Genomic DNA, 11,696 nt, shown 5'->3' on the forward strand with positions numbered 1-11,696 from the left:
TCCCTAAAAGAGAAAGTGCAGGCTGCATGAATTGCTTCCTTGCCCAATTTTCTAGACACTCACAGCGACTAGGGACAGACGTAAGGATAGAGTTCTGTGTTGCTTATGTCTTCTCCTTCAAACCTCTGCAACCCCATGGGATCTAGGGAGGTCTAGCGTCAATGTCATCTGAGTGGCTGAAGTGGGTGGTGTCCAAATAGCATCTCTCCCTCCATCCCTCCCCGCACAGTGACTGCCCCAACCTGTCTCGTCTTCATGCACACACACAGAGAACCGTCACCCGTGGGAATCAGGCAGACCTGCCGAGCCTCTTGGGGCAAGGCAGTCGCTCGGGGGGAAGGGTTTTTCCTCCAGGCTAAAAAGTAGTTCTCGCCTGGATGCGGTGGCTCAGGGCCTGTGATCCCGGCACTCTGGGAGGCCCAGGTGGGAGGATCGCTTGAGGCCAGGAGTTTGAGGCCAGCCTGAGCAAGAGCGGGGACCCTGTCTCTACTAATAATAGAAAAGTTACCTGGGCCTGCTGCTGTGTGCCTGTAGTCCCAGCAAATTTAGGAGGCCCGGGGCTGGAGGATGCATTGAGACTAGGAGTTCCAGACCAGCCTGGGCAATACAGCAAGACCCCATTCTCTACAAAAAAATAAGAAAACCGAGCCAGGCACAGTGGTACACACCTGTCGTCCCAGCTACTTGGAGGCTGAGGCAGGAGGATCACTTGAGCCAAGTAGTTGGAGGCAGCAGTGAGCTATGATGACACCACGGCACTCTAGCCTGGGTGACAGAGCAAGACTCTGCCTCAAAAAAAAAAAAAAAAAAAGTAATTCTCAGTGTTGGAAAATGTCACCTGTTTCCTTGGACCATCAGACACACCACAATGACTCCCCCACTCAAGGAAAAACCATCCGTGGGTAACATTTCTAACTAATTGCATCCATGGTGCTAAGTTTAAAAAAGACAAGACTTCAAGAATCCTTTCCCAACATCAAATCTAAAACACCCCTGTCTACGCCAAAAAGCTGGTGTGCACTGATTTTTTAAATTAGATTTAAAAATCTAATCTACTTAAAACCTAATTTTCAAATAGATTTTTTTTTAAAAAAAAAAAACAATACTTCAAAGGACTGGCCTTGCTCTCACCCATCCTCCCCCACCACACGAAAAAAAAAAAAAAAAAAAACCCTGATTCTGGGGAAACCAGACTGCGTCTACACAGCGAATAATTCCCAAAAGGGAGAAAGACTCATTGCGGGTATCATGCAGAAAACATAACACATTCAACACCTTTTTTTGGTTTGTTTGGTTTCGTTTTTTTTTTTTTTTTTCTTCCATTTTTATAAGAGTCTGCATTGTATGCTCATGGTTCACGCCTTTTTTCCCCCAAACATAAAACGAGTCTCCCTCTTTTCAGGAAGGGCACTCTGGCCATGGGAATCTCTTCCACGTTTCCCAGAAGCAAGGTTCCCGCTCGCTGGCTCGGTGTGGAAATGTAAACATGAACGCGCGCGCACACGGTGGACACCCCAGCGCTCCAGTCCCGCGCGGGGCGTCGCTGGGGAACGGCCGGTTCTATCCCAACACCCCGGGAACCTTCCTGGGTTTATTTCGGAACCCTCCCAGGGAGGACTGGCACTGGGAATTACGCAGGATGTCCTAGCCGGCCGGGAAGGGAAGAACGTCCCACAGGGGGGCCGGTGCCAAGCGGGAAATCCGCGCGCAGAGCAGGGCGCGCGGTTTGGAACGCAAGGCTGCGTCTTTTGTCTTCCTGCGTCTCTTCATTATTTTTTTCCCCACGCCTCTTCCTCTTGGTTTCAAAGACCCCGGCTGTACTTTGAGGTTCGACACCAAGCCAGGGGTGGGGTGGGGTCTATATTTACAGCAAAGCATCGCACCGGCCACCCGGCTGCGGCAGAGACGCGTCCTTCCTACAGAAAGCCGCCGTCCCTGATGCCAAAGAAGCCGCCGCCGACGCCGTCCGCCAAGGAAAACACCTGCTCGTGGTCCAAGCCCCACTCGCCCTCATCCTGGTCCTCCAGCTCGGGCTCCGCGCCGCCGCCGCTGCGCGCGTTCTCGTACAGGAAGATCTGCTCGTCCACGTGCGCGGGGGCCAGCCGGTTCCTCTTGGCGCTGACCACGTTGGCCGCGGAGCCGAAGAGGCGCTCGGGCGCGACGCGCGTGGCCGTCACGCACCAGTACTTCTGCAGCACCCTGGGCAGCAGCGGGAACAAGGCCAGGCGGTCGGACCACCACTTGAGCGGGTCCTCCCCGAGCCCCAGCACCTTCTGCGACTTGAAGTTGCTGAGCTCCTCCACCACCTGCGCGTGCCACTCCTCCTGGTCCTCCACGCCGCCCGCCTGGCAGAAGATCTCGGCCAGCATGTTGTTGATGACGCTGGCGGGCGGCGGCGGCGTGGGCGCGGCGGCCAGCGCGAGCTTCTTGGCCGGGGGAGCCTCCTCGGGCAGGGGGGACAGCTTCTCCTCGGGCGCCGCCGCAGCCGGCCGGTAGCCGCCGTCCTTGACCTTGTCCAGGAGGCCCTTGGCCTCCTCCACGACGCGGTTCTCCACCTGCTGCCTCTCGAAGGCGGAGAGGAAGGGCAGCCGCTTGTAGCGTGGGTCCAGGAAGGTGGCCACGTTCAGGAACATGTCGATCTCCGGCGTCTCCTGGTAGGTCTTAGAGAGCTCCTTGGCAATGACCTCTTTGGCCATGCTGATCTCCTTGGAGTCCGCCTCCTTGACGTTGAGCGTGGTGTTCAGGAGCATGTGCAGCAGCGGCTTCACCATGCTGATGGTCGGGTACTTGGAGGCGCACAGCATCTCCGCCACCTGCCGGAAGGGCTGCAGCAGCTCCACGAGGCCCTCGATGGTGGCCCACTCGGAGGCCTCCAGCATGAGGTGGTGGTTGTTGCTGTCCTCCACCAGGACGCCGGCGATGGCGAACTGCTGCTCGCGGAGCCTCCGCAGCATGGCCAAGGTGCTGCCCCACCAGCGGACGCGGTCGCTCACCAGCATGCAGTGCGCGGCGCTGTGCTGCTTCTGCTTCTGGTAGAGCATGCACATGGCCACGGCCGACTGCTGGAAGTACTCCACCAGCTTGCGGCAGCGCGCCAGCAAGCCGGCCAGCTTGGGCAGCTGGAACGCCTGCTGCATGCCCGCGTTGAAGGTGTGCCCGAGGCAGGGCATCTGCACGGCGATGTCCAGCAGCGAGCACGCCTTCACCATGTCCTTGCCGTAGTCGGAGGTGGCCCCGAAGACTTTGGCGCTGACGCCCCACTCGATGAAGACCTCGTAGAGCACGCGCGTAATGGTCTCCGCGGCGTTCTCCTCGGGCACCTCGAACGTCTTCAGGCACCTGGAGGCCAGGGAGAGGCAGTTCGGGGGGCCGACGCCCAGGAAGTGCACCGCCAGCGTGACGTAGGCGCGGTTCTGGTTGTCGCTGCGCCACATGTCCGTGGAGACACCGCACCAGGAGGCGTGGGAGAGCTCCTTGAGTATCGCGTCCCGGACGGCGCCGTACTTCTCAGGGATGGCCTTGGTGCACAGGTACTTCCTGCTCGGGACCTCGTAGCGCGGGTCTGCCGTCTTCAGCAGCGCCCGGAAGGTGGGCTCGTCCACGATGGACGCCGGGTACAGCCCCTCGCAGACGAGCGCCACCACGGCGGCCGTCAGCTCCTGCTGCTTCTTGCTCTCATGCACGTGGCCGGACTTGGCGGCCAGCGCGTCGGGCGCCGGCTGCTGCGAGGACTCGGGCTTGAGCTTGGAGAAGGCGGTGGCGAAGGCCTCGCGCATCTGCTCCGTGTTGCTCTTGACGAACTCGCAGAACTCCTCGGGGTGGTTCTTCTCCAGGTGGTAGGACAGGTTGGAGGTGTTGCCCGAGTACGCGATCTGGGCCATGCAGATGCGGCAGTAGATCTTCTTCCACTGCAGGATGCAGCCCTCCGCGTTGGTGTCGAAGCCGAAGTACTTCCACACCTTGCTCTTGGCGCGCGGGTGCGCCACCAGCTTCAGGTCCGCCTGGCAGCCGTCCGCGCCTTTGCCCTCCATGGCGTCCCCACCGGAACCCGCCGGCCGCTCATGCGTGGGGACCTGCTAAGAAGCAGCAAGACAAACACAGCGTGAGAAGGGACACGGGAGCGCGCTGGCAGCCCCGCCGGGGAGCGCGCGGGCAGGCGCACGGGCGGGCACTCCAAGCGGCTCCGCTTGGAAGCAGAGGGCATCCGCGCGGTGACCGGACGACGGGGCGCCCGGCTTCTCTTGCGAGTGGCTTTTTGCAAAGCGGAGGGGAAGATTCTGGCACAGGATTGCGCTCTTGCCTCCGGGTTAATCCTACACGGCAGCGACTCCGAACGTGAGAAAGGACACGTTTTTGGTTTGGAGAGTGGACTTTTTGAAGAGGTGTCTACTAGACTGCCTTCCTCGGCGCACGCACCTGTTCACTGTTTCCTGGCTCTGGGAGGTCGGCCGGGCACCCACTGGGTTGGGGAGCCCGGTGCATCATTTTTGGGGGAAACTCCTTACGTAGGGGAGCCCACGAGCCGTGCGGTAGACCCACGACCATCACCGTTTAAACTCCTGATCCCTGGGAGCAAAAAGCTGTGTCAAACACCACGGGAGATGGGTCACATGAAGAAGCAAAAACGGAATCTCCATTTGGCCAAGTTGGTCTTTAATCTGGCTAAGAGGTGAGGACACCTATTTCAAACTTTGTTTTCTTTCTCATTCTTTCTTTCTTTTTTTTTTGGGGGGGGGGCAGACAGAGTCTTGCTCTGTCACCCAGGCCGGAGTGCAGTGGCATCATCATAGCTCACTGCAGCCTCCAACTCCTGGCCTCAAGTGATCCTCCTGCCTCAGCCTCCTGAGTAGCTGGGACTACAGGTGCACACCACCACGACACCCAGCTAATTTTTCTATCTTTAGTAGAGACAGGGGTCTCACTCTTGCTCGGGCCGGTCTCCAACTCCTGGCCTCAAGCGATTCCTCCCGCCTCGGCCTCCCAGAGTGCTGGGATTACAGGCGCGAGCCACCGCACCCGTTCAACCTTAATAAGCTTTCAAATGAAGCCATTTCGAACACCTCGGGGAGCTCTGTTTTCAGCACAAGGGCATGCCCGTTTTGTGACCACATCTCAGCCACCTCCCATTCCTCAATCCCTGCAACCCCTCAAAGGCTCCACGGCACGGGCACGCAGCCCACCTGTGGGCGGAACGCACCTTTGCTGTGCACAGGTGCACCTGTGTGAACATCCCTGGGCTCTCTGCGTGGAGGTTTGCAAGACCCAGACGCCAGCCTCCCCTCCCCACCCCCCCCCAAGGGTTCCTGTTGTCCTGGAATGGCCCACATGTCCCTTGCAGCCACCATTCGAAGACCATCTCTGTGCCTGGGAAGCCCAAGAGCACAGCTGGGCTTTGCTAAAAGGTGCCCGTTAAATCTGCCAGCTTCCAATACCGCACTCCGGAGGTTAAATAACAAACGGCACCACCCAGGCATTTTTTTTTTTTCTTTCTTCTCAGTGTTGGGAATATGTTCACAGCTAAATCAGGCAAGTTTCAATAATCATGACAGAGCAGCGCTCCCCACCCTTTGTGGCACCCAGGGACCCGGTTTCATGGAAGACAATTTTTCCACAGACGAGTGGCGGGGGTTGGGCGGAAAGTAGGGGCAGGGGGATGGTTTCGGGATGATGCAAGAGCATTGCGTCTATTGTGGGCTTTATTTCTATTGTTATTACATTGTAATATGTAATGAAATAATTACACAACTCACCACAGGTTGGGGACCTCTGCTACAGACAGTTGAACAGTGTACACCCCCCTTAAAAAAAAAAACTATGTCCACAGGCTAGGTGTGAATGGAATCTTGTTTAGACAAAGGGTCTTTGCAGATATAATTAAGTGAAGGATCTCAAGATGAGAGCATTCTGGATCAGGTGAGCCCTAAATCCACTGACCAATGTCCCTATAAGAGACGGCAGAGGAGAAGCCACGTGGAGACAGAAGGAGGAGGCGGAGGCGGGAGTGAGGCTGCGGCCACAAGCCCAGGGACGCCCGGAGCCCCCGGGAGCCGGGAGAGGCGGGAAGGAGCCTCCCCTGGAGCCCGTGGAGGGAGCGCGGCCCCGAGACCCCCGCGTCCCACACTCTCGGGCTCCGGGACCGGGAGAGGGGACACGTTCCTGTTGTCTTAAGCTGCCCACTTGGTGGCATTCTGCTAGGCCACCCTAGCACACGTGCACCAGCAGGATGAAACTGCAAAAGGTACTGTGAGTGTTAACATCGCCCTCAATGACACATGGGGTCTCAGAGCAGACAGTGATGCCCTGCCATGCCGGCTTTCTGTCCGCGGTGTCTGCCTGAGGCTTATCGTGACAGAGCCACAAGGCGTCCCCGAAGCTTGGTGGCCAGGCATCCGTGGACCGTGGCTCCACGACCAGCCCCAGCGCCCCGGTCCGCACTAACGCAGGAGCTGAGGGAAAGAGGGCTTCCACGGGACGTGCCGGCGGGGAGAACCCAACACAACGTCCTCTTCCGGGACTTCCGAAGGGGGGAGAATCCCCGAACCAGAAGGAAAACCAGAAAGCACCTGAGAAAGCCTCACTCTTCACACTGAGACGTCAGATTCTCGGTCCTACCCAAGAGCCCCAGTGGGGCTCTACCAGATCTTCCTATGACATGAAGACTCGGCCGAAAAGTGTCCTGACGTCCCTAACAAAGCTTCACGGTCTATTACGATCATTATTTGGCTGAAAGAGGCCCTGTTACCTAGATAGAATGAGTTTTGTGTTCCATTACAATTACAGTAGGATTATTATTTACTTTAAGGAAGCCCTGTTACCTACAATCAGGTTTTTAAAATCCTATTAGAATTATAGTAGGATTATTATTTGGTTGGAAGAGGTCCTGTTACCAAGAACAAGTCTTTGACTCATATAATGCTTATTATTATTATTTGGCTGAAAGAGGTCCTAGCACTTAGAACAAGTTTTGTTTTTTTTTTTTTTATTCCATTATTTTATTATTATTAGGCTAAAAGGGGTCCTGGCACCCGGAGCAATGCTTTGTCCTGGAAGCAGGAATCCCCAAATCCCTAACAAAGTGTGTTATTGAAGAAGATAACCCACCCACCAGCGCAACCCACCGTCTGCACAATCTATTGTCTGCACAACCCACCGCCGGTCTGCATAATCTATCGTCTGCGCAATCCACCATCTGGGTGCAGCAGCCCACAGGTGGCTTCTGAGAGAGAGAGATAGGCCCCAAATAAATCGTTCTTCCAAGCAGCCTCTGATGGGCTCATTCTCAAAGGATGGTCCCAGCCTCCCCGGGCTGCTGTCCCCCAAGACGCTGCCAGGGGTCCGGCCAGCTGCTGCCTTTTCCAATTGCACGCCCACGAGAGAAGCTTCCAGATTGCCCGGGTGTGATCAAACATAACATGCACATGGCAAGATACAAGGAGCAAGAACCCAGTCACCTCTCCCTCAGCCAAACAGGCTGCGAAACCCTGGAATGCAGCTACTCTTCTCCCTAAGGTTTCACTGTTTTGGAGATCACAGTTATTTTGTGTTTTAAAAAATACACACCTTAGAGTCAAAGGGTACAAGGTCTCAGACAGGAGAAATAAATTTTGTGCTCTATTGCCCAGCGGGGTGACTATAGGTAATTAATAACAATGTATTACATTATTTCAAAATTGCCAAAGAGTAGGTTTTTTTGGTACTTACTTGGTTTTAAATTATATATTTTAAGGTGTGCAACACGATGTTTCAGCATGCACACACATAGTGAAAAATGATCGCTACTCAAGATATCCGTCTCCTGACATAGTTTCCGTTTTTTAAAGTTATTCCAGTTGAATACCAACACATAAGCGTAAGAAAATACAAAACTCGTAAGAGATTATTATTATTATTATACCTTATTATTATTATTATACCTTATTATTCTTAAAACAGTCAATTCTAAATGTTCTCGCCACCAAAAATAAATAAAGTAGGTGAGGTGATGGATATTACTTTAATTATCCCCCAATGCATGTATAAGTCAAAGTGCCACATTGTGTCCATAAATATATACAATTGTTGCTTGTCCACTTAAAAATACATAAAAATATATATATATATATTTTTTGGTAGTGTCATGTAATGGGCTTATCGTCATTCCTTTTAAATAAAAATTATTAAGCATGTTTTGAATTTCTGTTTTACTTTCTCAGAGGGTAAAAATTACTGATTGGTGCCACCCACATAAACAGATAAACATATTTTGGGGGTGGGGTCCTCATTTTTTGAGACAATAAAAGAAACCCCCTGTGATGGACATGCTTGAAAAGTTCTGTGCTCATTTCTACACGATGCTTATAGCCACTGTTCACTGTTCATAAAACCAACAGGAATCCCCTTGCCCTTCATAGCTTTTATTAGTTTTTTTCTTAACCCTACAGTTTGAAAACCAGGACTATTCCTAAAACAGCTCCTGTTGACATGTTTTATTTGGGAGATGCTCACTCCTCTGATACAGACTTTACAAGTCCGTTTTCTAAATCCCAGAAAGTTAAGGAGTATTCTGTGGCCTCTTACTTCCTGCAGGATTTTTAAGGAAAATTCTGCGCAGTATTCGAACCGGGCTCAAAAACAGGCCTCCCTTCCATTTTCCCTCCTTTTCAAAACTCATTTGGAGCCTGGGAGAAAGCTTAGTATCTGACGGAGCCATCCTGCTATGCATAGGGACAGGTAGAGACTTTCTTTTGCACAAAAGGATCATTTTTCAACAGGTTTCAGAAGGCCTTATCATCAGTGTTTGAGTTTTTATGTCATACTCGGGTAGTAAATATACTAATTAAATCGCATAGTTTAAAATCTGACCAATAGACACCTTACTGTTACGGACCACCTAGACACAGTGTTAAGAAAATAGAGAAAGACTCTCTTAAAGGAATTCTCAGTTTGCTTATAAACCATCTCTGCAAAGGCACGCCCCACACTTACTGTTACTTTGTAACTATCTTGTTTTGACATTATCAGCTTCAAGAAAACAGCATTCAGGGGCAGCTTACATGTTAGTTTCTTCCTCGTTTTCTTTCGATCACAGTGTGTGCCTCCTGCATTCCCTTTATAAAATGTCTAAGAGCATATATTCAATTTGGAAGTTCTAAGGAAAAAAAATAAAATAAAATACAGGTGTTTCCAATCGGCCCTGACGAGCCGGCACTTCTTGGCTAGCTCCATACACCGGGCAAAGTTCGACGTTTCCCAGGCAAAGGTTAAGTCCTGCCAGTTAGTCAGAAGCAAAAACAAAATGCTAATTGGGAAGCCAGACACCAGGGCCCAAGTCTAAAATTATTCCTAAATCCACAGACAGGAAGTGGTTGCAGGGAAGGTCAGCTAATAAAGTTAATCTTTATTGAAAGCGATTCTGTCTCCAAAAAGGTGCAGAGTCACTTGTCCGACACATGACTTAATCAGCGGCTTGTCTTTTAACAATCTTTTCTTTAAAAGAAAAAAAATAATAATAATAATCAGTAAGAGAGAACAACAGGAGCACACTCCTGACCGCATAAGAGACAAGCTTTTGGATTCACCGCTGCACGTACTACTACCACCCTGCCGGGCTCAAACTTAATTCTCAGTTTAATTCTGGCTCTACCCTGAGAGCATTAACAGACTTAAGCAGGCTAAAGCAGCAAAAACTGCACAGATAAACACGACCTGCAAGACTGCACCATTCTTCTGTGGCTTTAAACTGCTTTTAAACAATTCTTCCCTTTGCAAACTGATGACCGATTTAAGAGAAACATTTTTTTCTCGCCGCCCCTCACCCCCTAACCCCAGCCTCTAAGCCCAGGGTACAAATGGTTCTTCACTCTCTAATTACTCTAAGTGGGTTAAACTTACTCTAAGTGGGTTAAACCTACTGAGACATGCTGCATCCAAAAACTAAAAGCTTAGCCTCACACAAAACTTAAAAAATTGCCCCCTCCCCAGGGGGAGGGGCGTATAGGTTGGAGGAGGGTGAGGCTCCCTTAAAAATACCTACTCCTAGTGCAGCAGTGTTTTCTCCGAGTGTGGACCGAGGACCGGCCGCCACCAGCCCCTGAGGCCATTCCAGTGGGTAAACAGGAAGTCAAAAGTATTTTCGCAAAAATGCACAAATGCTATTAGGTTTGCAAAAAACCACACTCACACGGTGTCTCTGAGGCCCCTCGTACCCGCTGCCATTCCGTAGGCAGAGACACACCTAACTGCCCAGGCCAGACGTTTTCAGGGTTGTCTGCAAGGTAAGAACACCACCACCCTCCCCTCTGAATCCTTTGTTTTGGAAAATCGTCGTTTTTCACTTAAAGTGTCCTCACTCAAGCACCTTAATGTAGCATAGATGTATTATCCTTCGATTTCTATCGGTTCCTGAGTCATTGCGGGCAGGTTTCTCAGTTTTAACACATTACCTGCCACGTGAGTCGTATTTAACTCACGCTCAACTTTGGAGCCCCAAGCACTATTTTCCAAGCTGCATAGAACTCACACACAGAAAACTATATATATATATATATATACAAAAAAAAAAAAAGTTTTTTCATGAAATGAGAAAAGATCGTTTCGTTTGCCAAGTTTTTAATCTATTTTCCTAATAAAACGCTATGGCCCCAAGGAAAAAAAATTTTTGTGCGTGTCTAGTGTGGCCAGCTGTCCATGTGTTCCGCTCTGAACACGTAAACAGATTAAAAAACACAGGCCACCTACGTTAAAGGACAGCACACCAGAAAGTTTGAGACCCGTGACTCGCAGGATGTTTACAAAGGCCGGAGAAACCAAAGTTGCCGCTGAGCGGAAGTGCCCTCCCGCTGAGACCACCCTTGGCTCCCGCGCGCCCCGAGACGCGACCCCCAGGCCCCTGCGCGCGCCCCGCCCGTCCCCGGGAAGCAGCCGGTGCCACTTGCCGCGGTGGGGGTCGCGGGCTCCCGGGCGCCCCCGCCTCCCCTCCCCTCCTGGGGCCAGGCGCGCGCTCACGGCGCCGGGCCCAGAGCCGCCCGAGGTCTAGGGCGCGCGGCGTGGGGGCCTTGGGGGACCCGGCCATGGCCCCAGGGGGGGACCCGGACTTCTCGGGGCGCCCCCCGGCCCCGGCAGGCGGGGAGGCCGCGCGCGCGCACGCGGAGAGCCGGCCGGCAGCTGCGCGGCGGGGCTGCACCGGGCCGGGGCGCGCGGGGCCTCCCCAGGAGCGCGCGGCCCCCGCAGCCCCGCGCCCCCGCCCCTCTTCCGGGAGCGCCCAGGCCCCCGCCCGGGTCGCCCGGGTCACCTGGGGCCCGCCCCCGCCCGGGGGTCCCGCCGAGCCCGGCGCGCGCGCCCCCGTCCCCGCCCAGCGCGCCGCGACCCCCGCCCGCGCCGCTAACCTGGCTCCACGAAGCCCCCGCGGCAGCGGCGCAGCAGCTGCGCCAGCACCACGGCGGCGCCGGCCGCGTAGACCCGCAGGGCCGCCCGCGCCGCAGACAAAGGCGACATGGCTGCCCGGCCGCGCCACCGCTTCCGCGCCGCCCGCGGGACACCGCGCAGCCCCGCCGGACGGAAGCGCGCCCGCCCCGGCCCGCCCCGCCCCGCGCCGCGCACGGCCCGCCACCGCCCGCCCGGGCCCCTCCAGGACCCCAGACCCCCAACCCGGACCAGAGAGCCCCCCCGCCCGGGCCCCTCTAGGACCTCAGACCCCCCCGCCCGGACCCCAGACCCCC

The 11,696-nt window shown here is 54.1% G+C and overlaps 2 protein-coding genes across 3 annotated transcripts in view; both read right to left on the reverse strand.

Annotated features, from left to right (window-relative positions):
* The window catches only part of DHRSX (dehydrogenase/reductase X-linked), a 148,702-nt gene extending 137,209 nt beyond the window's left edge, over positions 1–11,493 (reverse strand). The window contains exon 1 of the mRNA XM_075999110.1: positions 11,364–11,493. Within this exon, the coding sequence (XP_075855225.1) occupies positions 11,364–11,472 (109 nt within the window). The 5' untranslated portion in view covers positions 11,473–11,493. The remainder of the gene's footprint in view (positions 1–11,363) is intronic.
* On the reverse strand, positions 1,864–11,495 carry ZBED1 (zinc finger BED-type containing 1). Of its 2 annotated transcripts, none has more exons than XM_012763681.3 (2): positions 11,364–11,495; positions 1,864–4,076 (listed from the first exon to the last, which is right to left on the reverse strand). In XM_012763681.3, the coding sequence occupies exon 2, from the start codon at positions 4,029–4,031 to the stop codon at positions 1,917–1,919; it is 2,115 nt and encodes a 704-aa protein (XP_012619135.2). In that variant the 5' UTR covers positions 4,032–4,076; positions 11,364–11,495; the 3' UTR covers positions 1,864–1,916. The 2 variants fall into 2 exon arrangements, with proteins under 2 accessions (XP_012619135.2, XP_075855223.1); XM_075999108.1 differs by having other exon boundaries at positions 1,864–4,073; positions 11,364–11,481.
* Between the last annotated feature and the right edge of the window lie 201 nt (positions 11,496–11,696).

Source organism: Microcebus murinus, chromosome X (assembly GCF_040939455.1).
Source record: "Microcebus murinus isolate Inina chromosome X, M.murinus_Inina_mat1.0, whole genome shotgun sequence".
NCBI classification, from domain to species: Eukaryota; Metazoa; Chordata; class Mammalia; order Primates; family Cheirogaleidae; genus Microcebus; species Microcebus murinus.

What these genes read in the sequence shown, in the direction of transcription:
- ZBED1 (XM_012763681.3), bottom strand. Translation starts at nt 4,031, where the DNA reads ATGGAGGGCAAAGGCGCGGACGGCTGCCAGGCGGACCTGAAGCTGGTG.